The following is a 27,150-nucleotide window of genomic DNA, read 5'->3' on the forward strand; positions in this document are numbered from 1 at the left end:
AGACACTCTGATAACAATAATGGATATCAAAGAAGGAAGGAAAATTATCCTTAATATCCTCAATCTAACACAAGCCATCCTCACATAGATATACTTCCTCATCGTTATAATCACAACGTAGACACATTTTTATTTTCTAGTATTTTTTTAACTTAATGTAATCCAGTTAGCATTTTTCCATGTCGTTACATGGTTTTCATTTTTAATGGCCCTCCATCATTTTAATTGCTGCATAATATTCCATCCAGGGGATGCACTATAATTTACTGAACCAGTTCCCTATTGTTAGACATTTACGAGGCTTTAACCAATCGTTTGCTATTAAAGAAAGGCAGCCAAGTTGGGTGAGGTGGAGGGCATGCTCTCAGCAGGCTGAAGAGCTGGGCTCAAATCCCACTTGTTCCCTTTACCTGTTTTACGAGTTTAGGATTAACCCTTCTGGGCCCTGAATTCCTCACCTATAAAACAAAAGAAATAATCACTACCTTGTTAGTGTTGTGAAAATTGGAGCTATGTTTAAAATACTAAGCACATGGTAGTATCTGCTAAATGTTAAACTATTACATTTACCTAACTATGCCAGTAGTAGAGGCAATTCTGCCCACCCAAAAAGAAAACCATTTTGCAATGTCTAGAGACATTTTTATTGACATGCCTGGGAGTAGGGGGAACTACTGGCATCTAGAGGGTAGAAACCAAGGAGGATGCTACTAAGCATCCTACAGTGCACTAGGTAATTCCCCTACACATACATAGCAAATAATTATCTGGCCCAAAATACCAACAGCGCTGAGGTTGAGAAATCCTGGCATAGAGGAAGCTGTGTTTCCAGTGGTACCTATATGATACATGTATATTTACCTTCTTATTATTTCCTTAGGATAAAATTCTAGAAAAATGGGAATTGTGGATTAAAGGATAGACGGTCTTATGCCCATCTACAGTTTTGGGGTGCAGTGGGGGATGGATGTAATGTTGTGTGTGTGTGTGTGTGTGTGTTTTGAGACAGAGTCTCACTCTGTCCCCAAGGCTGGAGTGCATTGGTGTGATCCCAGCTCACTCCAACCTCCGCCTCCCAGGTTCAAGCAATTCTCATGCCTCAGCCTCCCAAGTAGCTGGGATTACAGGCACCCTCCATCACACCCAGCTAATTTTTGTATTTTAGCAGAGATGGGGTTTCGCCATGTTGGCCAGGCTGGTCTCGAACTCCTGTCCTCAGGTGATCCACCCGCCTCAGCCTTCTAAAGTGCTGGGATTACAGGCATGAGCACTGAGCCCAGCCTGGATGTAACGTTTGAGCTGACTGATGAAGAAAAGATGGAAGATAAATGGTATGTGATCCCCTCTGGGTAGAGGATGGCATTCCATAGACCAGTAGTTCTCAAAATATAGAACCTAGCATCTCCTAGGAACTTGGAAATGAAAAGTTTTTGCACTTACCCCAGATTTACCAAATCAGAAACTCTGATGATGGAGACCAACAATGCCTGCTTAACAAGGTGATTCTGATGCACACTCAAGTCTGAGAATCATTGCCATGCACTACCTGCAGAAGAAAGCCAACTTGTAGAATAGTAAGTAGGACCCTGCTTAAGTACAGAAATTTGGTGCAGAAATTGATGAAAAGGGTCAAGTTGTAGACACGGGGAAGCTCAAATATGGGACAGTGCAACAATAAAGGAATGGAAAGTGTCACTCAATTTATTCATTCATTCCATAAACATGTTTAAAGCTTTTACAACATTGTGGGAAGTGCTAAACTATGCGCTAAAGGAAATACAAATACAATATGCAAATATGTATATTTTGTACATTGATTATAGTGAAAAGTGAAGACAAGATAGGCAAATGACTGGGATACAAAACAGAAGCAAGGCCTACCCTATCAGGGAGAGATCAGTAAAGGCTTCCTGGAAGAAGTGATGATTTGAATGGGATTTGAAGGACTTGTGATCATCTCTTAATACGTTAATTCAACAGATCTTTACAAGATACCTGCTTGTTCCAAAATCTATGTAAGGCCCTGGGGAATTGGTAGTGAACAAGGCCAACAAGGTTGTTGTCCCTGTGGTTATAGTCTAGCAGGGCAATAGCCCTGTGAGTTAGCCATTCAGCAAAAATGAGATGTTTCTAGTTGGCAACTGAAGGTCTAAGATGGGGTCGGGGTGAGAGGAGGCAGTTGTGATCTGGTGAGAGGGAGATCACCCTGGAGTCCTGGTTTGAGATCTGAGAAGAGATGTGGGCATGTGAGTGTGGAACGGAGAAGGAGGTTCACTCAGCTGTAGGGAGATAGCCATAGAGCCTCAGCAACCAGGAGACACTGCTTGGAAGCGGTTGCTTGGGATAAAGCTTGAAGAATTCATGGTCATCATCTATCCACATACAGGCTTTGTTGGGATATAGCAGACAGACCGAGGAGGAGCATCCAAAGGGTGAGGCCTTCAGGAGACAGAGTTCAGCTCAGCCTCAGCTCGGCAAGGAATGGCCCTATGTAGGGAACTGCAGTCCTGTTAAAGAGCTGCCCATAGAGGTGATGAGTTTGGGTTGCTGGAATTCGGCAGTCGGGGGCTAGATACCTACTGGCTTGGGGGTGCTGCAAGGAGTCTCCTAGCTAGGGTGGGAAAATGTCTGGGAGGGACTTCCCAGCCAGAGAATCCAAGATTCTACAACTTTTTTTTAAATTTCATTATTATTATACTTTAAGTTTTAGGGTACATGTGCACAATGTGCAGGTTTGTTACATATGTATACATGTGCCATGTTGGTGTGCTGCACCCCTTAACTCATCATTTAGCATTAGGTATGTCTCCTAATGCTATCCCTCCCCCTTCCTCCCACCCCACAACAGTCCCCAGAGTGTAATGTTCCCCTTCCCATGTCCATGTGTCCTCATTGTTCAATTCCCACCTATGAGTGAGAACATGCAGTGTTTGGTTTTTTGTCCTTGCGATAGTTTGCTGAGAATGATGGTTTCCAGTTTAATCCGTGTCCCTACAGAGGACATGAACTCATCATTTTTTATGGCTACATAGTATTGCATGGTGTATATGTGCCACATTTTCTTAATCCAGTCTATCATTGTTGGACATTTGGGTTGGTTCCAAGTCTTTGCTATTGTGAATAGTGCCACAATAAACATAACGTGTGCATGTGTCTTTACAGCAGCATGATTTATAATCTTTTGAACTTTTAATGATGTGAAACTGAAGGTCAAAGCATGAATAGGGGAAGAGCATCTGCCCCACTGTCTGGTTTGATTTCGAGTCGTATGAGCAGGATATGGATAGAGCAAGATGAAACTACTGAGAGGAAAAATTAGTCACCTTGGTTCCCTAGAGTGCTCATCTTGGGAAGCAGATCAAACATAAAATTAAAAATTAAAGCAAGGAAAAAGTCATGCAGATTGCTGGGGCAAGGAAGGAGGATAAAAAAGAACTAGCATTTGTTGAATATCTTTATATGCCAAAGACCATGCTAGAGAACTGTCATCATTTATCATTTCTAATCATCACAGTAACTCTGCAAATTAGGGTATGTTAAATTCTATTCTATAGACGAGGAAACTGAGTCTCACAGAGTCATAGAAATGGAGACTTGATAATGATTTCACCACTGTTTGGAGCAAAGTCAGTCCAGGGCCAGAGCCCATGGTATTTCTGCAACACCAAGAACAGAGGGGCCATCTCCCCAACCCAGGGCTTCAGCGCTCAGACAGCATTCATTCAGCGAAGCTCCCATTGTCTGAACCATGAATTCTGGTCACACTCTGCTTTGAAGCACTTTTTTCCTTCTTATCACCTATTATGTAACAAATGCTTATGTAGAGCTTATTTGGTAGGTGACAGATCCCAGTTAAGTACTTTCATAATTATAAGTTAGTATCTACCTCAAAACATTGCTAAGAGAATTCATTATAATTATCCCTATTTGACAGATGAGGAAACTGAATTATAGGGAGGTTTAGTAATTGCCCAAGACTATACAGCTAATAAATCATGGAGCCAGGATTTCAGTCTAGGCAGCATGGCTCCAAAGTCAATGCTGTTCCTAGGCTCTGCTTTAGGGCCCAGAGGCCAGTGTGGCCATGTACCCAGAGGGAGGAGGGCCTCACCTGTGTTTCAGGCCTTCTGCTGCTCTGATTTCACTGCTGGATCCAGAGAATGGTCCAACAGGGTCTGACTATTGCCTAAGTGGAAAGAGTGTGATTGGTAGGAGAGCCCATCCAGGCCAGAGAGGTAGCCACAGGCAGAATGAAGAAGCAGAGATAGATAGGTAGAGGCACAGACATGGACAGCAAGACAGCAAAGGAATGGAAGTAAAAGACCAAGTCCTTTGGCCTTTCAAATTGTCATGACATCTGTTGCTGCTGCTGTTGCTGCTGCTGCTGCTTCTGTAACTTTGCCATGCTGGTGGATTCACAAGCCCTCGATGAGGGTGATGGGGCAGGAGGGAAAGGACCCACCAGCTATGCCCCAGAATTGGTACCCAACAGAGGCAGTGAGCAGACAGGATGCTCATTGCCTGCAGGACATGAGTGGTTGTGAGTGAGACTTTTCTGGCCGCAGGTGTCTATGCATATGTGTGCGTATATGTGAGTGTGTGTTTGCCTGGGGAGAAAGGGAGGCAGCTGAGAAAGCTTTAGGACAAGGGGAGATATGTGGTGGCTTTTTGCCTTAGCATGACATAATAGGGAATCTTAGAGAACATTTAAAAGCCTGACTGCCAGGGTTTGAATCCTAGCTCTGCCTCTGAAAGCCTGGGTGGCTTTCCATGGTTATTTCAACTCTCTCTGCCTCAATTCTTTTATCTGTAAAATGGAACTAATAATACTCCTGGCCTCACGGTGTTGTAGCAGAATTAAAGAACTTAATACCCTGTTTATAAAGGCCTTGAATAGTGGCTGGCATGGAATAAGTACTCTATAATATTTATTAAACAAATAACATTAATTTAGGACTTATGGTCATTTTATTAGTTTCCTCAGGCTACTGTACCAATGTCTCACAAACTAGATGACTTAACCAAAGTTTGTTCTCTCATAATTTTAGAAGCTATAAATCCAAAATCAAGGTGTTGGAGGGGTCAGGCTCCCTCTGAGACTCTAAGTAGAATGGTGCCATGCCTCTTCCTGGTAGCTGGTGGTGCCCACCAGTCCTCCGTGTTCCTCGGCTTATGACTTATCACTCCCATCTCTGCGTTTGTTGTCATGTGGCATTCTTCCAGTGCACTTCTGTCCAAATTTCCCTCTCCTTGTAAGGACATCAGTCATCTGGGAATCGGAGCCACCCTAGTGACCTCATTTTAACTTGATTACATCTGCAAAGACCCTATTTCCAAATAAGGTAACATTGACAGGTACTATGGATTAGGACTTCAACATATCTTTTGTGGCCAGAGAGTGGGTGAGTGGAACACAGATCAATCCTTAACAATCATTTTAAAAGCATCAGTTATTGCCATGATTCTTAGATGCCAACTCTCCCCCTATAATGAAATCAATACACAGAGAGGGGAAAGGGAGTGTTCATGGCAACTCAATGAGATATTTGGAGATCTGGACCCGGCACCTGGGTCTCCTACCTTCTAGTGTTCCACTTTCAAGAATGAAACTTTACTAATTCAGACCTGCTGAAGAGTGGGCCCACCTACTTCGGTGGTTCTCAAACTTTGGCATGCAGTAGAATTGCTTGGAGGGCTTGCTGATCACGTAGAGTTTCTGATTCAGTAGGTCAGGGTGGGGCCAGTGAAGTTGCATTGCTAATACATCCCCAGGTGAAGCGGATGCTGCTAGTCCAGGGAAACCACACTTGGAAAACAGCTGTTCTGTATTGGTGGTGCTCAAGCTTAGTGGCACATTATAATCACCTGGAAAGCTTCTGAACACCCAGATGCCCAGGCTGCACCCCAGACCAATTAAATTAGAATCTCACTGGTAATTTTTAAAGCTCCCCAAATGATTTGCTCAGCCAAAGCTGAAAAGCATGACTCTAGAATGCATCAATGGAGGTTTTTAAAGAAAAGCCATTATTCAGGGCATCCACTTTAAAGTATTCACATTTAATAAATAATGAGGTTATTTAAACTAACATGGACTTTTTTGTGTTTAAAATATGATCATACCAGAGAGCACTTATTGAATGCTTACTGTGTGCATACTTTGGACAAAGTGGTTTATCAGCAACATACCATTCAATCCTCCCAACAGTCTTACGGGGGAAGTATTACTATAATCCGTGTTTTACAGGCAGGAGGAAACTGGCATGCAGAGGGCTCAGTTACTTGCAAGAGCTCGCACAGCTAGTCTGACATGGAGCCAGATTTTGATGCCAGGCTGTCTGGCACCAAAGCCAGTATATTAACTGCTATGCAGTCCTGCCTCCTGATATGAGGGAAAACAGTGCATTCTCCTTTAAATGCTACACACATCCATATCCCTATTTATACTATTGATTCTTATGTGATGTAGCTCAGCCTTTGCCTCAATTACAGTAATTGTGAGTCAGTGGGGGCATAGATGAATAAAGTTTTGCTGCATTTGTAAGACACTGGAATCATGTGTACCACAGACTGAATTTGCCCTTCTAATCTGGAAGGGCAAATCCCTAGAAGAAGCATGGAGGAATGTGGAGCAGGTGTCCACATTACTGAGCTGGCAGGCAGAAAGCAGGGCTTGCATCCTACATGCTGTGCATCTTAGCTAAGGGACTACTCTGTCCAGGCCTCAGTGTCTTGTCTATGAAATGAGAAGATGCTGCAGTTCCCTTACAGTTGCGATGTGTAACTTTAAGCTGAGATCTAGTCATGCCAGCAGAGCATCCTGGATTCAAAGAGGACAATACCAGCTTTTAGTAGAAGCAGGGCCTCACTTGAGTATTTTTTTTTTTTTTTTTTTTTGGTCCACTTCCTATGGCTGAGATCTCTGACTCCAGGATTTCAATCTTCATGGTTTCTCAGGAAAGTTTGTCTGGAGATTGCAATGGAGGATGGCCCAGAGGAGGAGCCCTATGGGGAAGAGGAAGAGTGTCTGATCAGTGTCTCCCCAGGAGAGTGGGCATGGCTCCCACATTCAGGGAAAAACTCTAGGTGGAACCCTGTAGACTCCTGCCCTCACCAGTTGGCTGGGTGGTCCTGTTCCTAGCCCAGAAGAGAGTCAAGGGTTTTGCGGAGTCCAAATCCTGGGATCCTCCACCACCTCTTTTCTAAGTGGTTTCCCCATCTCTACTTGAACTTCTCCAATAGCTGGGAGCTCAGTACTTGCAAAAGCCAAACAGGGCAGGATTCCTGTCTTGTTTTTCATATCATCATCTCCTTCCTTCTAACAGCCACAGATTCGAAGTACTTGCTCATTAACTATTTGTCCAACAAGTTAATGAGCAAAGAAGAGGGAACTTCTAACTTTGGGAAGGAGGCAAAGACTTCTAAGAGTAGGGGGCATTTGAGTTGGGCCTTAAAAGGTGAAGAGAAGGTTGCTAAACCAGAAAAATGGGGGAGGGGAATTCAGGCATTAGCTGCTTCCAAAAGAGACCTAAGCAGTTCTACTTTGCTAGAAATTCCTTCGTTGTGCCATGTTGGTGTGCTGCACCCATTAACTCGTCATTAAACATTAGGTATATCTCCTAATGCTATCCCTCCCCCCTCCCCCGACCCCACAACAGACCAACATGGCACATGTATACATATGTAACAAACCTGCACGTTGTGCACATGTACCCTAAAACTTAAAGTATAATAAAAAAAAAAAAAAGAAAAAATTCCTTCGTTGTATCAAGCCAACCTGGTTCTCATTCTGCCCCTGGGACCATAGACACCCAACCATCAGATGCATGAAGAGAACGTTACTTTGTATTCCCTCTCCGTGAGAAATGTCCCTGGATGTTTCACGCACTCCTCCTCTCGTAGCATGATTTCCACACTTTTAACAGCTCTTCATTCCTCTCCCGTGAGCCATTCTACCTGCCAGTATCCCTTGTAAAGAGTGGCACTCAGAACAAATCACAGGACTCATGGTCCATCCTGGGCACATCCCCTGCCACCTACCCCTCACTCAGCTAACAAGCGAAGGTCAGAGAGAGCTCAAAGTGATCCGTTAGAAGGAAAAATGCCAAGAGCTATGGCCGCGTCACCTCGTCCTCACCTGTCAGAAGCAGTAAACTTTGGATTGCTGTGTCTTAAAACAGTCTTCAGCTTTGGAAATGTTACTGCAAAGGAATAAACAGGCTTATGCATACTCTCTTTTTATCAGCTTTTGGTACCCCCTGCTGGCGAAATTGTGTGACCCAGTTGGCAAAAATCTCAGAGCAACTAGAGAAAAAAATCCTCAGTTCAGAAGATCATAAGTACTTGAGTTTTGAAGGCTCTGAGAATTCCATGAATTATATGATCATCCCGTGAGTCATGTGACTATTGCATGAGATTTTTTTTTTCTTCTTCAACGTGCTATAGCTGCAGCTGTTTTGTGGGCTCTGCGGGGGGAATCTCTGACTTCCATGAACATTTTGTTAATTCTGCAAACATTCCAAGAAGGAAATGCTAAGTTACCACCCAAAATATTTCTAGTTACGAATATTCCAGGTCACCAGCCAATTTTATGCAGGCGTTTCCTTCTCTTTCTTTGCAAGTATCTACTTTTAAAGTGGTTATAATTTGTGTTCGGAGTAAGAGGACCATCTTTTCTACACTTCAAATTGCAGACTTTTAAGTATAAATTTGTGCAACAAATTTATTGAGCCATGTGCCAGACACTCAGCAAGAAATTGGAGTAGGTGCAAAGAGTCAAAAGCCCTTCTCCCAAGAGGTTCTTGTCGTAGTAGGTGAAAGAGTTGAATCACTGCAATTTGACTCAACAAGTACGTAGCTAACATGGCACCAAAACCCTCCCTGATCTGCTGCCAGGGTTCAAACCAGGTTCTAGCTCTTACATAGCAACAGGTATTTCTTCTTGGTGTTCATCATCTTTGCGATTTTTGTCTCTGTATTTATCTGTTTAATGCCTGTCTTTGCCATTACTCTTCATGTTCCATGAGGATTAAGGTCAAGAAGACATGATCTTCTAGCATTTAGCAGAGACTCATACATGTACATGTTCAATGGATGAGTCAAGCAAGAGGAGAAAATTATAATTCTATGTAGAAGAGCAGGGAGAAACCTCAGAGGAGATGTGACACTTACATTGAGCCTTGGAGGATAAAGAGGAGGTGACCAGTGGAGAAGAAGAGGGACACATCAAGGAATATGGAGTATTGAGAAATAGTGTCGTGGGAGGAGGTAGTTGATGTTTTCTGAAAGGGGAGGATAAGGTTGTGTGTAGAGAATAAGACTGAGTTGAAGCCCGGTCCTTAGTTTAAGGGTCTTGTCTGCCCTGTTCACAGATTTGGGTTTCTCTTTTGTTGAGAGAAAAAAATAATGGGGTAGTAAATTAAATTATTTGGCTATGGAGATGAATGTCAATTTTTCTGTGTTACTGAGAGGTCTTTTTAACACTTAAATTCAGAATTCTGAAAGAATAGATATAGATCCCCAAACTGTGGTTTTGTGTTTTGTTTCCTTCCACAAATACCCCCTCCATTTCCACCTTGTAGCTGTCTTTGCCAATTGCCAAAACATCTGTCCATACATTAAAATGATTATATAACATTATTATCACCATGAACATACAGAGTCAGCCATCAGCTTTAAATACTAAGGATGTAATATATCTGATATTTTTACAATTCAGTTAGCTTTCCAATTTTTAAATATGTGTTTTGGGGATGCTTAGTTTTTCTTTTTTAAATACAGGTGTTCAGAGCTACCCAAACATTTGTATAAAGTACCATTTTTCATAAAAGCAGCAAGGCTTTTATTATTATTATGATTCCTTTGAAAACCAATGATCTGTGCCTAAGACAACCCTTTCCATATTACCTTACCCTGAATGGAATGAGATTGGTTGAGAGTTCTGCCCCCAAGGAAATATCAAAGCCTCCGAAACATACTCATTTATAGTTTTAAAGTTAACTCTCTTATCAGATTTCCTTTTATTTCCTGCTGGGGCAATGTGAGCAGAGCTCAGATAGAAGCAAAGAATCTGCTATATATCTTTTCAAATTTATGATTAAGAAGGTCACATATACATTTTTAAACACACTCCTTTTTGATAATAAATGAAGAATAAAATTTCGAAATGTCATCAGCAGCGGAATTGCTCATTTTTCTCTTGTTGGCATTCCCCCGCCCCTGTCTAATTGTCTGACCGATCCAATGCTTCATTTCTTGTTGTATATCTGCCTGGAATCGTTTCAGTGGTAGAACAGTGTGCCTGTGGCCAAAGCATTATAACCAAAAGATGCATTCCTCTTCCTGAGTGCCTTTCTTTCCCCAAGCCAGCTTAAAAAAAAAAAAAAATTAGTGAATGAAGAATTCCATTTTAGGCTACATGTTTCTTCAAATTATGGCCAAAAGGAGGAGTATAAAGAAACTTTTCTCAGCCGGGCACGGTGGCCCACACCTGTAATCCTAGCACTTTGGGAGGCCAATGCAGGCGGATTGCCTGAGCTCAGGAGTTCAAGACCACCCTGGGCAATATGGTAAAACCCCGTCTCTACTAAAATACAAAAAATTAGCTGGATGCGGTGGCAGACACCTGTAGTCCCAGCTACTCTGGAGGCTGAGGCATGAGAATTACTTGAGCCTGAGAGGCAGAGGCTGCAGTGAGCCGAGATCACACCACTGCACTCCAGTGTAGGCAACAGAATAAGACACTGTCTAAAAGAAAAACACACACACACACACACACATGCAACTTTTCTCTTTTTGGTTGGGAATCCTGGATCCAGTTCCCCTCTCCACCCTTCTCTACTATGCTCTCTGCTTCCAGAGTGCATTCTGTATGATGTCTGTCAAAAAGATCACTTGCCACTTCTGACTTGTTGGGTTCAGCTAGTGAGAGCTGCCACAGGGGACCAAAGGAAGGGCATAAGGTGTAGTCAGGGCATTATTTTTTTTTTGCCTCTGGTTCTCTTCCTGTGAGGTTGTCTATGACTGGCTGGGCCTTTCAAGAGAAAGCCGCTGCTTCTGTTCAGGGTGCCTCCTCTTCACAGCTCTCTTCTTTGGGGCTCTGGTTACTGCTTCCTCTATTTGTTCCTCTGGTCCCATAGGTAATAAACAGCTCTCCTATTGATGCACTAGTATATTGTGGGTCCCTATACACTTGTCACCTTTATCAGCAGACCTTTTATAAATAAACCTTCCTCAAATTGTCCTCATTTGAGTATGCCATCTGTCATTCTTCTGTGAAGTCTACACCTAGATCATGAGATTCATGTTTCAAGGAGGATGCTATCAAACTGGAATTTGTCCTATGTGAACTCCTCTAAAACACTTCTAAGTTGAGGTTTGGGTTTTTCTTTTCTTCTCTGTTTTTTGTTTGTTTGTTTGTTTGTTTGTTTGACAAGGTCTCACTCTGTCACCCAGACTGGAGTGCAGAGGTGTGATCTCGGCTCACTGCAGCCTCTGCCTCCTGGGCTCAAGTGATCTTCCCACCTCAGTCTGCTGAGTAGCACAGGTGTGCACCACCACACCTGGCTAATTTTTGTAGAGATGGGGTTTCACCATGTTGCCCAAGCTGGTCTCAATTCCTGGGCTCAAGTGATCTGCCCTGCTCAGCCTCCCAACGTGCTGGGATTACAGGCATGAGCCACTGTTCCCAGCCTAAGTTGAGGTTTATCCTTTCCTTTTATACTTCCTTTGGCTGGGAGATTGTTATCTCTTGAAACTATCTGTTTCGTGATCAGTGAGGCTCAACCTTGGAAAATTATTCCCTGTATTGAGCTGGATTTGACCTCTCTGGGACATCCCTTTTTGTGTGTTGAGACAGGAATGACCAAAATTGAATTTGAAGCCTACTCTTGTGAAGGATGGAGTAAGAGACTTGGAGGAATTTACTCTCAAGATATCTGCTGTTTAACCTATACCTTTTCATGTGATAGGTCTATAACAGCTATATTTCAATGCATATATGTTGGAAAAAGAGGGACCATGCTCGCTTTTTAGAAATATTTGAATAACTCTTATATGCAAGAGGAGTTAGTCATATTTTTGTATCGCTAATGATATATCTAAGACCTATCCAGTTAAAATTTAAAGGACATAGATTTTAAATCCATGGAAAAAAACTTTTTAACCTTTTAGTTCCTGAGTGAGGTCAAAGTCTACATCATTTGAAAGAATTCAGGGAGAGATGGGATCCCACAGTGGGGCTGTTGGGGAGGGAATTCGAACATTGGAATATAGTTGGATCTACTGGCAATAGTAGAAAAAACAAGAATAGCAACTGCTAGGCGCCGAGTGTCCACTATGTGTAAGGCACTGTGCTCTGTGTATTTTATGCATTATCTCATTTAATCCTCACAACCCTATGAGGTTAGTCCTGTCATCTGCCACAGTATACAGAAGAATAGTTCAGGATTTAGAGTAAGAAATTTGCCCTGGGTCTTGCAGCTAGTTGGCAGGCAGCAGAGGTAAGCTATGAACCTGAGTCTGTCTGACACCAAAGCTGATGTTTTTAACCTCCAGTGGTTGGTGTCAGAATAACTTGGGGAACTTGATGGCCATGTAGAATTCTAGGTCCTGTCCTACTTCAATGATCCTGAGCCTCTGTGTGTGTGTGTGTGTGTGTGTGTGTGTGTGTGTGTGTGTATTTTTTTTTGACTCTTCAGGTGATTCAGATGTACACCAAAGTTTGAGAAGCACTGCTCTACACTATTATTATTATAATGGTTATATTATGATAATATCTGTCTGGTTCTGAGGGTCTTTTATTCCCGTGGGAATAAGGTTGCATCAATTCAGTTGTAAATTTCCTTCTTTTGAGCTGTGAAACTAACCTGCACACTTATCCACCTCCAACCACCAGCCCCTGCTTCACTCTACTATTATTTGGTGGGTTTTTGATGAGCTCAGTTCCTGAGAAAGACAAGCCTCCGTTTTTAATCTCATTCAGAGCCACAGAAACAGAAAGGCCAGTCTAGCCACTTCCTCCCTCTGAAAGGAGACTTAGGGAAAGGAATACAAATCTTGTTGACTTCCTCTGAAAGGAGAGTGGGGGAAGCATTGTACAAGTCTCATTGATTTCCCATCTTAGGCTCAAACATAGAACACATGCATTGTCGGGGGTGAGGCAGCAGCGTGAGTCTCATATTTCTGAGTAAACGGAAACCATTCGTGGTTTGTTCTGCCTTGATTCTTTTTCTGGAGAATGAACCAGATTTGGGAGTTGAGGATGAGGATTGGGGAAGAACAATCTACCCAATGCTTTAATGCAACTGGCACCATCTGACTGTGATTTTTTCCCCTTGCACATGTCCCAAAGGAAGCTGGCCAAGAAGCAGAAGGAGACCCAGAGTGGAGCTCAGAGGGAGATGGGGCCTGTGGCCTCTGCCGACAAACCCACCACCAAGCTCAGCGCCAACCGCAATGATGAAGGCTTCTCTTCCAGTTCTCAGGATGTCAACGGATTCAGTAAGTAGAGCCAACAAAGGGGAAGGGGACATCCGTGGTCCAGCTCGGCCCTAGTACTTCTGCTGTGAACCCCACACATTGATCAGGTGCTGCCAGGCATAGGGTATGGATGCTTCCCTGAGATGGACTGGGATGAAGGTTCTCCCTGACAAAGACTTGGGGCAGTTCATCCTAAGGTGAAAAGGAATATTTAAAAAATCTTCTCCAAATCAGATGGAAATGGGAGCAAGTCATCCTAACTGCTTGTGGACATAAATAGAGACAGGTTAAAAATAATAGCAGTAAAAAAGAAAGAGGAGGAGGATGGTTATGTCCTTAAGGAGAAAAATATGCCACACTGAATTGAGTGGCTTAAGATTTTCAAATCTGTGTTTCATATACACCACATAAGGTAGGTGAGTCACAGATTATGACTGTCTCCACTCTGAGTGCTTAGGAAACTGAGGCTCAGAGAAGCAACTTATCTAAAATACAATGGCTGATGAGTTACATATTTAGACTGCAAGCCACATCCCTCAAACATTTGCCAGTTCCGCCACAGCCAGTGTTCCAAGTAGCGTTGGTCAAGGGCACCTGAGTCCTTCTGCAGAGTTAATAAAGGATCCCAAGATTTGGGTGGTTAAGATATCAGGGCTAACCCTTATCCTAAGGAGAACTCCAAGACTGCCAACATCTAAGGCTTCCTTGTGGACAGACTTGCTTCTGTTCTTACAGCCATTCTATCAGCCAGTTAACAGACTAGATTTCCCAGCCTCTTCCCCAAATTGGGTAATGCAAGAAGTCTCAAAGAATCTGTACATACACAGATGTCCTCCACATAACATGTAAGCTACAAATGGAAGGAACTCCATTTTGTAAAAAAATCACTCAAGATATGATCGGTTTGGGATGATGGGGATCTATGAGATGATAAAGAAAGAAAGAAAAAATTTATCCTCTTCTATAATGTAGACACTGTCTCTCATCCTCACCACAGTCCTGTAAGATCCTTAGTATTATTGTTCCTATTTTATAGGTAAGGTATGCAATGCTAAGTGTGTTTGGCCAGCCATCCCAGAGCCACACGCTTGTTTTTAATGGATCCAGATCTGAGAGTAACTCAGGCCCATGATTCCTAAGTTCCAGTGCAGCACAGAACCTACCTGAGGAGGTTTTCAACACATCCATATCTGGGCCCCACACCTTATCTCCTGAATCAAAATCTCCTGGGGGATGAGAGGTGGGACCCAACTGAGAGATATAGATTTTGTAAGTCATTCAGAGAGTTCTCATAGGCACCCAGATTTAGAATACAGCACTTAGACAGAGGCTATAGCTATGCTCAGATACTGATGTACTATCTTTGGGAAGAGAGATTAGTTCAAACCTACGAAAATGTTCAGAAGACAGCAAAATGAATACTCATATACCCTTTACCTAGATTCACCAGTTGCTACCATTTTGCAACATTTGCACTTTTGCACTTGGCTGTACTCACCCTCTCTCTCTTTCTCCCTTTATCCATGTTTTCTTTTCAAAATTTTCTGAATCATTTAGAAGTAAGTTGCAGACATCATGACACTCTACCTCCAGAGAATTCAGCATGTATTTCCTAAGAACTAGGATACCTCTTCAACATAACCACAATGAAGTATAACCTTACTTCAGTGATCTAATATACCAGTTCATAGTCAAATTGCCTCAGTGTCCTCCAAATGTTCTCTATTGCTTATTTGTTTGTTATTTTAATCCAGGATCCAATCAGAGTGCTCACATTGTATTTGGTTTTCAGGTGTCTTTATCCTCTTTGATCTAGAACAGCCCTCTCAACTTTATTTTTTCTTTCAGGACACTGACTTTTTTTTTTTTTTTTTGACGGAGTCTCACTCTGTCGCCCAGGAGGGAGTGCAGTGGTGTGATCTCTGCTCACTGCAAGCTCCGCCTCTCAGGTTCACGCCATTCTCCTGCCTCAGCCTCCCAAGTAGCTGGGACTACAGGCGCCCGCCACCACGCTCGGCTAATTTTTTGTATTTTTTTAGTCGAGACGGGGTTTCACCGTGTTTGCCAGGATGGTCTCTATCTCCTGACCTCATGAACCACCCGCCTCAGCCTCCCAAAGTGCTGGGATTACAGGCATGAGCCACCGCACCCGGCCTTGACATTTTTTTAAAGTCTAGGGCCGTCGTCCTGCAGAGCGTTCCACAATCCAGATTTGTCTAATTTTTTCATCATGATTACATTCAGGTTAAACATTTTGGCAAAAATATGACATAGCTGATATGACATACTTCCCTTTGCATCCTATTACTGGACATATCATACTGCTTTGCACATTACCAGTGATGGTAAGTTTGAGTTTTTCTTAAGGTTAGATAATGGCTTTTAAAGACAAAGTCTAATGGCACATACTGATTATGAGCAAATATTTAACATCTGTTTTTCTTAGGGATCAGAGCAAATTTGCGGTTTGCCTAACCATGAAGCCGGTCCTTTTTTTTTTTCCATTTTCAATCTAGATAAATCACTGAGACTCATACATTTCCTAGAAGCAGGGAAATTGGTTGTTGACGTAGACCAGGGTTGACAAGAAAATGGGCTTGATTTTTCCTTAAAAGAAAGGGACATCCTAGCTATAATTTTGCATCTGTAAACCAACCTCTGTTGCAAAATTACAGGTAGCTAGGAGGAATAAGTTCTAATGTTCTGTTGTACTATAGGGTGACTATAATTAACAATAGTTTATTGTGTATTTTCAAATAGCTAAAACAGTGGATTTTGAATGTTTCTAACACAGAGGAATGATAAATTTTGAGGTGATTAATATATTAATTACCCTGATTATTATACATTATATACATGTATCACACTATACCCCATAAATATGTATATAATTAGTGTCAACTAATAATAATAGAAAAAAAGAGAAAGGCTCATCAGGAGCTCACTGAGTCTCTGGCTATGCTAAGTTGTCACTGGATCCCCCCCTTTTGGCCCTGGGGCAGAAAAGTTCATTTGCAAGTTTATCTGATTGAAAATACTGGCCAAGTAATAGCAATTCATCCTTTTCTGTCCAGTCCAGCCTCTTGTGCACTTTTTTCCATTTGTAAAAGTACCCTGGGAGGACTCTGAAAAGCAAAATGATTACGGCCAAAAATTCTTGACCATCATTGTGACCCTGAAACTTTAGATATTGGTTGTCAATCTTTCTGATCTCAAATGCAAACCTGGATAACACTGATTTATTGTGTTTGAAAGGAGAACATTGTCACTGTTCGCTATGGGCCAAAACTTAGACCCTTAAGATGAAAATACCCAAGATTGAAATAGTTTAACTTGCCATAAAGGAAGAGGAGAAATATCCAATGAAATCTAATTAGATGTTTTAAAGGCCAGGGACAAACTTTCCAAATGACTGAGGTGTGTATGTATGTGTGTGCATAAGTGTTTTATATTTACACAGACACATAAATATACACAGAGACGTATAAACCTACACAGTCATATATACACAAATATACATATATGACTGTATATATGCATTCATTATAACAGTATTGCTTTGTAAAAGATTTAAATAATGATTGACTTATTATACTCAATTATTAGAAAATTCTGCATTTGTCTGAATCACTGAATATGTTAGGACTCTGTATGCATCTGACGTCCTCAGGAAACAGCTACAAAAACACCTCAGGATCTTTTGACTGCCCTAGAATGCATCGGGTACCTTTTAAAATGCCCTGTGGAACCACTGGGATGAGATTTGAGGGGAAAAAATGTAAGTAATGCTTACACTGGTGATGAGAAATTGCTTTTGAAATCACCCTGATGTATGTAGAATTGAATCTATTTTTGTGGCATTAGGGAAGTGACTGTCTGGCTTCTGAACCGGTGTCTTTAGGAGGCCCTGAGATTATGTGCAAATGTTGAGGCAGCATTGAGAGAGGTAGGGCACAGAATAGTTGTTACATTGCAAAAGATGACAGAAGAATGTGCCTTGAGCAATTATTTCATTATTGATTAGGTGGGCCCTTGCCTAATTCAAATTCTACCTGTCCCTGCATAGGTTTATTTTCTGGGGTTTTCTATTTCAAGTGACTGCTAAGTTCTGTGACATCTATTCAATCAAACCTCCTAATATTGTATAGGAACAATGACCTCCAGGGCTCTAGGGTGCTGGGGCTTTGTCAGATATGGGCTGTTGCTTTGGAGTGCCTTGGCATTCTTGAAAAAGGAGTACGTGTCACATTTCAAGGACAAACAATGTGCATTGTTTTCCATTTAAAGAAATGCTAGCTTTTATTAAGTAATCTGATTTTGATCTTACTGCCCTGTGTACTTGTTATTTTTCTCTGCGATCTTTTGCTCACTGGGATCATTTTCTGGGTCTTTCTTCTGGTGCTTAAATCTTCTTCTTTATCTCTTTTGTTCACATGTCATCTTCTTGTTCATTTTCAGTCCAAACAAAAATGCTTCAAAACAAATCCCTGTTGAATTCCTGTGATCTGGGGACTTGGTTGTCTACTCTTCCCATAATGGCATTTGACAGATTCACTTGCCTACTGGGTACCATGAGTTAACTCTGTCCTTATTTTTATGCTTTCCCTCTATTGAATTATTCCATGTCTGGAAGGCAAAGGCAGTCCTTCTCTAAGGGTCATCAGACAGACACTGGGCCATCTAGCTCTCTGCTAAGTGTGACCTTGGAGGCGGGATTTAATGGCCTTTTTCTCAGTACATGCCTACCCCTGTGCTGTAAGTCATGGGGCACAGTCTGGGGAAAGAGGTAGTTTCAAAGATGAATAAAAATGAGGTATTGTATCACAAATAATACATGTTTCTACTTGTAAGCCTTTCATAGTTTACAAAGTCCTTCTGCAAAACACTCCACTCCAGCAACAGTTCCTTACTCCTGTAGGAATAAGATAGCTAGTAGGTTTTTAGTTACTCCCATTCTACAGATGAGGAAACTGAGGTTCAGAGAGCTTTCATGGCCCAAATCATACATATATTGCAGAGTCGTAATGAGAATACATTTCTCCTGATTTCAATTAGAGTCTATCCATCTCATTCTGCAAAGAATTTGGGGATATATCCAGTAAAAGAACCTACAATTTAAAAAATAGTGAGAAAAATAAATAATCAGTATCAGGAAAATGTGAAGGTCAGGACCAGGATATATTGAAATATAACTATATTACATTAAAATTTAATCTAAAATATGCACTCTGATAATTTTAAATTCCACTTTGGCTCTGGGATTTCTAGTAGAAAATGCCCAAAGAAGAAGATAACATTTATTGGGCACCTACTATGTGCTAAAACTTGTGCTTTATATAAATTCCACTCTGAAGCTCCCGAGGAACCCTATCATTAGGTATTATTTCTATTTTGTGAATGAGAAAATTGAGCTTCAGAGAACAGAAGTAAATAAGCCCAAAGTCACACAATGAAGAAACAGTAGGGATAGAATTAGAAGCAAATAGGGCTCTCTGAATCCTAAACCAGTGTTCCGTCTCCTCTACTGTGGATGGTAGCCCAACATTCACCAGTCTCACAGAGGAAGGTCACTGACAGCTGGGAGAAAGGGAGAACTTCCTTACTGATAGATCAGCCGGCTTTTCTACCATGTGGGCAGAAGCTGCTGCCACAGCTGTGTTCTGAACAGAGGCCTGGGGCCAGGTACTGGCATGGAGCCTAGCAGATTCCCACAAGGTGCCAGGTACTATGATAAGCATGCTCAAATATGGAATCATAGTCATTCTCTCAGTAACCCTGTATAGTCCATATGATTATTATCAAATTCATTTTGCAGTTGAGGAAACTGATGCTCTCAGATATTAAAAGATCTTCTTGAAGTCATATGACAAATAGATAATGGGCCCTGGACCCCAGAGCAGATATTCTACTTTCAAAACCAAACAACTCTGTCTTTCCTCTGACCTTTAGCTGTCTCTCTACCATGAAGGCGAGTGAAGGACAGGAAATCAAGGTGAAATAGCCTTTCTGGCCGGGAGAACAGTGCTTCTTACTGGTTCCTCTATTCCCCGAAACTCCTGCCTCAGGAAGGCAGCTGCCAAGTGGATGTACTCACAGACAGGTTCTGTCAGAATCATCCTACTAGGACCCTCTTAGGAAAGTGGGACTGCAGACCAGTGGTCCCATCCTTAGGCATCCCAAAGCTAGACCAATCCCTGGGTAGTTATAGAGAGAGGGGAGCAAAGAATGGCCCCTGCCTAACAGAGAGCTTGCAGCCTGGCAGTGGAGACAAACGGTTCAAGAAAGAGCATCTTTGTTACAGGACTTTGTGCAATGGAAGCCTGCACAAAGAGCCACAGGACCCTTTCCCTGACTTTGTACCTCCCAACATGACCAAAATATACCAAGCAGCCAGCACACAGTAACCTTAAGAGGTATTTTCTGCCAAAGAGGAGGGTGGACCCTGAAACCTGATATTCTTCCTGTTCTTTACCACACAGACCTCATAAAAGGGTTTCTTTGTGGGCAGTTCAGAGAATGTTCAGGCTTGATACTCCCTTGGGATGGTTCAGCAGAGATGAGGCAGGCAGAAGGAAGTACCAGGCAAAATTTTAGCCAGATTATTTTAGGAACATGTTATATAACTAAAGCAATTCAAATAGGGAAGACGGATCATGGCTTTTAAAACAATAGAGGCTGACTGGGGTGCTGGTAAACTCTTTGTAAAGATTCCTTAACCCTTTCAGGAAAATGGCCAGCTGGCTGGGAAATGGGTCTCTGGGAAAACTGGCCTGACCCTGATCTTCTCTGGGGAAACTCTTGACTTGATGGTGTGTGATGTCAAGGATTGCTGCATTTGCTTGGGACTTTCTCTGGGTCAGTCATTTTGCTAGGTGCTGTTCACATATTATCTCCGATCCTCAGAACAATGCAACCAGTTGGGAATCATTATCTTGATTTCATAAATGGCATCATTGATGCCCCCAAGCTAAGGACTGTATTAAACATTGCTTCCTAAATCCCCCGCCCCTCAATCATTGTTGATCAGTACGTACTGACAGTTGCCCAACTCTCTGGCCCATCAGATACTCATTGAGTACTTGTTTGAATATATGAATGAATGAATGAATGAATGATGGAGCTGGAATTCACACTAAAATCTTCTACTTCCAAATCCAGACCTGGTTCCATCTTTTCTCATAATGTATTCTCTCTTCAATTAAGCCAAAATCTGTCCTCTGTAACTTCATTCATTCCTGCTTTTGTACACAACCATGTTTTAGTCAGCAACCATGTGCTGGCCTTTGTCTGCCCTCTGGTGTCACACAGGGTAATGGAATCAGTGCTTCTCTTCCTGCAGCACCCACACCCTCCCCAGCTGTTTGATTGCAGCTACCTCTGTGGCCAGGTCCTTCCCTCAGGCTAAACAATCACTGTGTCAGCCATCAGCCCTCCTCAGAGTAAATTTCTGTTTTTCAGTCTGCTCAAAATCTCTTTTGACCCTTCTGTCTCCATTTGGTCCATGCCCACGGAATGTGTGGTTTCCAAGACAACCATGACCCTCTACATTGGGCTGAGTCACTGGGAGTTCAGAGAGCTACCATCACCCTCACTCGGATCCTAAACCTGGGTTTAAAATATACCGCTCATGTTTTAATTAACCTCTAAATATTCATCACGTGACTGCCTAATGTAGAAATCGTGGCTTCCAGCTGCCTCAGTCAGCCCAGATGAAGATGACTTTTGGGGCCCAAATCAAAGATTTTACATTTTGTCTGTTCTGCTTCTTGTTAGGTTTGACCCTCTTTGCCAAGCCTACTGGGCTATTTCTTTTTTTTTTTTTATTTCTGGTTGTGTCAGCCAATCACTTAATCCTCCTAGTCTGGTGCCTCGAAATGTAGTAATTACTACATTGTTAATATTTATGATCCTAGTTATTATCTACAGAGCATTAATTATATGCCCATTTACATGCTGAGTGTTTTATATTGTATATGCATTCTTATCTTGTTGGTATGGTGGGAAAATTAAATAAGTGTTATGATTATACCTGATAATTTAAAGGTGAGGAAACAGGGTTTAAAATAGTGAGGAACTTGCCTAAGGCTTTGTAGCTTTAAATGGCAGAGCTGGAACTCAAACCTAGATCAGCCTGACACCCCGAGGCCCTTAGTCCAAGACTACTCCTCCATGCTGCCTTCTGTAGATGTTATTATTCCCATTTTATAGACAAGGAAACTTAAGGCCACAGACACTGAGTCACCTGCTCAAATCAGTGGTTCTCGAAGCATGATCTCCAGAACAGGAGCATCAGCATCTCCTGGGAACTTGTTACAAGCAAATTCTCAGGCCCTATCTCAGACCTACTGAACCCAAAACTCTAGGATTAGAGCCAAGCAATCAGTTTTTAACAAGCCTTCCAGGTGAGTCAGAGGCATGTTCAAGTTTGAGAATCACTAGCTCAAAGTAATGCCCAGGACTGTCAGACTCAAGCCCTTCTTCTTTATTTGCAAAGCTGTTTTTCATGAGGTAGAATTATGGGCTCTCTGGGAGAGGAAGGCTGTAGCTTGCCTCCCTGGGTAGATGCACCAAGAGGTTATTGCCATAGCAGTACTGGGCCTGAAGGGTGCTAAAGACCATTAATAGTTATGAGAGTCTCCAAATCTGGGAATCTCTCTCAACCGTATCTTTGATTTTGTCTCCTTTGTCTGAACAGTGAACAATCTAAGAGTCAGGATGGAAGGAGTGGAAATTTACAAGGAAAAGCAATGATGAGTCACACACTGAAATCGAGAGCTCAACAGAGCATTGTGAAAAAGAACTCAAAGATGCAAAAAGCCTGTTTGCAGGAACAATTATATTTTCAGGGTTGCTCCAAGATTAAATTGAATCTGAGAGAAGAATTGAATGTTACAAGCTTGCCCCCTCCAGTTTTATTGAATATCTTACAGGAATTATTGAATATTTTGCAATCATCCACCTGGCTGACAGATTAAAGGACACACTTCTTAAGTTCCTGGCAACCCAAAGTTGAATGGAATTGTTTATTCCTTAGAAGTTACAAAATGGAAATTTAGGCAGCCTTGAGAAAGTTGACCAATTTTCCATCACAAACGCTAAGGAGTTAAGACAAGTTTCAGAGAAAGAATATTAGACTCAAAAAAAGATACAACAGTTACACATAATCAAACTAAAACTAAAAATTACCTTAGATGTTATTGATCCAAACTTCTCATCTTAAAAATGAAGATTTGAGTCACAGAGAGTTTTCCCAAGATCACTCAATGAGTCACAAGTAGAACCAGAACTAGAATCGGGCCCGTGGCCTTTAATTAGGGACACGACCATTCTAGTTTTGTCCCATGGTACCCTTCAAAGGAATGAAGTACAGTCAACAACGGTTTGTCTTCTATGTAATATTTTCTGTAGACTCCTAATCTGATTTCTGCATAAATAGAACCTTCTCAAATTGAATTATACTTTTCATCTCCTGGTTATGGGAGTAGCTGAGGTGTTCCTTTAAATATTCAATGAATGCCGACTATATGCCAAGCATTTTAGGGATTGTAAACATAAATAAGACATGGTCTCTGCCTTCAATGATATTACTGTCCTCCAAGAGGAGAGTTGTAAGTGGATTAGTTTCAATAAATGTGATAAGTGATAGAGAAAAGGCATGTATAGTGTCCCAGAAACACTGATCAGACACCCAGCAAGTGATTAATTCTGGCTAAGTGATTTGGAAAATACGATGTAAGGAGATGGATTTTGATTTGAAAGTAGTGCAAGAGAAGAGATTGACCCAGGTGGAAGGGACAAAAGCTTGGAAGTATGAGGTATGAGGTCTGGTGGACTCAGAGAAGTGGGTTTGAAGTCCAAGATACTCTGTGTCAAGAATGTATGGCTAGAGATGAAGCTGGAATGGTAGCTGGAGCCTCCTTGGAAAGGACTTCACATTTGTGTCCCATTTAAATTCACTTTCCAGGAAGGGTAACCTGCTTGGGAATTGGAGTGATCCCAGTGTCAGGTGTCCTTGTGTTATTTTGGAACCCAGCTTCATATGGTCTTTGAGTTGTACAGATACAGCTTTCTATTATAGATAAGCAGAGTGCATTTTATCAGTTACAGACCTTCACTGTCATTGTCAGCTGGCCCAAGCATTCCTCAATACCCTTTCAAAAAGACCTCACTAAAGTTACATGGCTGAAGTTGCTTTTTGACTATTTATCCTAGGCCACTACATCTTGAGAAGAAAATAGAATTGTTCTCTACACCTCACAGGTGGTCTTGAATTATAACAGAGCACTTAAAAAGTGCTTGTTAAAGTAATCAGGGATAAAGAAGTGATGTTGAAGATGTAAATATATAGTTGCTAGGTAGCAGAATAAACTGAGCTTAGAGACCAATTTCCCCCCCTCTGCTCAAAACTACGGCCTTGATGAGTTGAAAACAGATAATAATTCTACTAGGTAACATTTTGTGAGTAATTGCTGGACAAAGCACTTTCTATGCCTCATTTCATTTAATATTCTCAACAATGCTATGAGGCGTGTTATGGAAACTGAGGCTCAGAGAACTTAAGTAACTTGCTCAAGGTCACATAGCTACCGAGAAACCAAACCCAGGGCTTAAACTTGGGTTCACATGATGGACCTATCAGCAGCCCCTCCTTCTGGAAACATTTTCTTTGCTTCACTTTTACTCTCCTTGTTTTTTGCCTTCCTCCCCAGCCATTTCTTCTCATTCTTCTTTAGTGGTTCTTTACTTGTTCCCAACCTCTAATCATGGAAGTGTCCCCGGCCTTAGCCCTGAAGCTCTTCCTTTCTGCTTATACTCACTCTAGGTAGGTGGCGATGATGCCAAATGAGATAGCACAGGAAGGGGCCAGATTTGAAGCAGAAGAGGGGGGCATTTACATCTAGGCCAATAGATTTGAGGTGCTATTGAGTCATGGAAGAGATGCCAGGTTGGCAGTGGGCTCTGGGGCCTGGAGCTCAACAGAGGAGCCTGGCCTGGGGATATAAATGTTCACAACATTTTGTATACAATGTGATTGAAGACTTTGCCATGAATAGGGAAACTGCGTCCCACAGAGGTGAAACTCATTGCCTAGGATCACTCAGCAAGTTAATAGAAGAACCAGAACTTTGAACCAAGACTTACATATAGGAGGACCTATAGAAAAGCCATTAGTTAAAGCTCAGGGTATAACACCAAAACAGTGGACTATAAATGGGGCTGTGTAAATGTGGTCCAAGTGCAGAGCATTCTGGAAATCACCTGGATCCTGGGATGGAACTCAGAATGTGCAAAGGAGCTGATGGATTAGAAGACTCCATCAATATCTACTCAGCTGGATTGTGATAAGATCTCTACATTCAAAGTAGAAGTTTACGGCAAGAACGTGAGGTCTGGTTTATGAATTAATGGTTGGGAGTGGATCTAGGAAAGTCAATGGAAGAGCCATAGGGTGGACTATCACAAAGATTGAAAAGCTGCATGTGAGGTAGTAGAAGGAAATAGCAAAGGGCCAAGGATACGCAAAGCCCCTGTGCTCAGTTCATCACCATTTCCATAATTCTCTGGGTTGCTTCCTATGTAATTTCGAAAAGGGGTTCCATGATGTTTAGTTACTCAGCACTGGTTGACTTTTAGTGAGATGCTCTTAACTAGGTGGAAAGAAATGCCCACCCCACCAGACATCAAACACATCTCAAATCTACACTCACCTGTAGAATAGACAGATGTTAAGTGAGCACAAGATTCCACTAACCAAAATAATAACTATTAGTAGCATAAGAAATGACATTTCTACTCTCAAAAAGCCCATGAAATAGGGAACACAGATAATAGTTATATGACTTGGTTTGCCCAGTAGAGGTGTGTGCAGAAGTTGCCAAGAGAATGTTGTCCAGTGAGGGTGGGGGAGCTGTCGCGATCCATTAACCTGTGATTCATCTCTGTTCAGATGATTTACTTTTCACCTTACCAATCATATGAGTTGATATCCTAATTATATGGGGCTGAAAATGAAATAAAACTTCAATTCCCCTTAATAGCAAGAGTACAGTCAGGAGAGAGGTAACATAGATTAATCTTGACACGTTCCTCTCTCTCACCTCCCACATCGAGTTCAACACCAAGTTTTAATGAGTCTACATCTTCGATATATCTAGAATCCATCTATTTTCCTCCATATCCACTACCTCCATCCTTGTCCAAATCATCATCATCTCTTACCTGAATAAGACCCACAACTCCTAAATAATCCTCATATCTATCCTTGTCATTCTCTAGTCTATTTTTTCATAGCAGCCAGGGAGACCTTTTCAAGGCAAATCTAAACATATTGTCCCACTCATCCCTGGGTTAAAACAATTCTATTGCTTCTGATTGTTTATAAGCTAAAGATCAAAGTCCCCATCCTGACTTCACATACGGGTCTTGTCCTTCTGACCTTCCCCAGGCTCTCTCATCTCACTTCCCCTTTCTCTGTGAGCTCCAGTGACACCATAATCTTCTCACAGTACTTAAACTTTGTCACACTCCTTCTACCACAGGACCTTTGACTGTGCTATTGCTAGACAGAGCAATGGCACGGTCAAAGGTCCTGTGGTAGAAGGAATGTGGGGTGGAAGTTTGGTAGAAGGAATGTGGTAGAAGGAGTGTAGGATGGGAGGCCCATAGGCCAAATCCAGTGTACTGTGTCTTTATTAAAATAAAGCTTTATTAGAATACAACCATGCTTATTTGTTCATGCATTTCCTATGGCTGCTTTTGTACCACAACGATAGAGTTGAGTAGTTGCCACAGAGACTACCTAGCCCACAAAGCCTAAAATATTTACTCTCTGGTCTTTGACAGAAATGTTTTCCAACTCCTCATCTAGATCACTGGCTATACCCATGCTCTTCTCCTAATTGATTCCTTTAGACCTCCATTCTTACGTTTCTTCCTTTCCTGACCCCCTTCTCCCTTTACCAGATTGGATTTCTTTTGTTAGGTGCTATAACAGAATTGTATTCCACCTTTTTTCTCAGCATTGACTGCAGTTTGCAAATGTGTTTAAGACTTGACCCCTCTACTAGATGGGAAGCTGAAGAAAGGAGGACCATGTTTTTGTCTACTACTGTATCCTCAGCAGAGTGTCTGACCCCTCTGTTAGATGGCAAGCTCGAGAGGGAAGGATCATTTATTTTCTGCTTATTACTGTATCCTCAACATGTGGCACAGCGTGTGGCACAGAATGAATACCTGCAACTCTTGTTGACAGATGGGTAGATGAATTGTTGGATAAATAGGCAAGACTTGGGTATATAAATCCTCTATGCTCAGAGAAAACTAAAAGGAATATTTAGAAAGCTCGATACAACTGACATCACACACTATTGTCCTGTTTTCAACATTCAGAATTGAATAAAGGCGGATAAAGAAATCAAAGGATGATGCTTTGCCAGTCAGATGCTATCTGGATCTTAGCCTCTCTCCCACTCCTGCCATCATCCACTGTAGCCAACACTGAAGGGAATTTTACAAAGCCACAAAGCCCTTTTTATGGTTCCTGCAAAACCAGAAGCTGCTACTCAAAATATCCTCAAGAAGTCAAACATTTGGGTCTCGGAATCTGATACAATTAGTCCTTCAATCATAGGAATAGGAAGAGAAATCAGCTGGTGATCTTCAGACCACATACAA

General features: G+C 41.9%; 1 protein-coding gene across 6 annotated transcripts in view; it reads left to right on the plus strand.

The window, feature by feature from the left end:
- The window catches only part of PTPRT (protein tyrosine phosphatase receptor type T), a 1,142,918-nt gene that overhangs the window by 1,002,657 nt on the left and 113,111 nt on the right, over positions 1-27,150 (plus strand). For all 6 annotated transcript variants that reach the window (XM_055264961.2, XM_063633847.1, XM_055264960.2 and 3 more), the window contains one exon: positions 13,349-13,497. In XM_055264961.2, coding sequence (XP_055120936.1) covers positions 13,349-13,497 — 149 coding nt within the window. The remainder of the gene's footprint in view (positions 1-13,348; positions 13,498-27,150) is intronic.

Source organism: Symphalangus syndactylus, chromosome 24, assembly GCF_028878055.3.
Source record: "Symphalangus syndactylus isolate Jambi chromosome 24, NHGRI_mSymSyn1-v2.1_pri, whole genome shotgun sequence".
Classification (NCBI taxonomy): Eukaryota; Metazoa; Chordata; class Mammalia; order Primates; family Hylobatidae; genus Symphalangus; species Symphalangus syndactylus.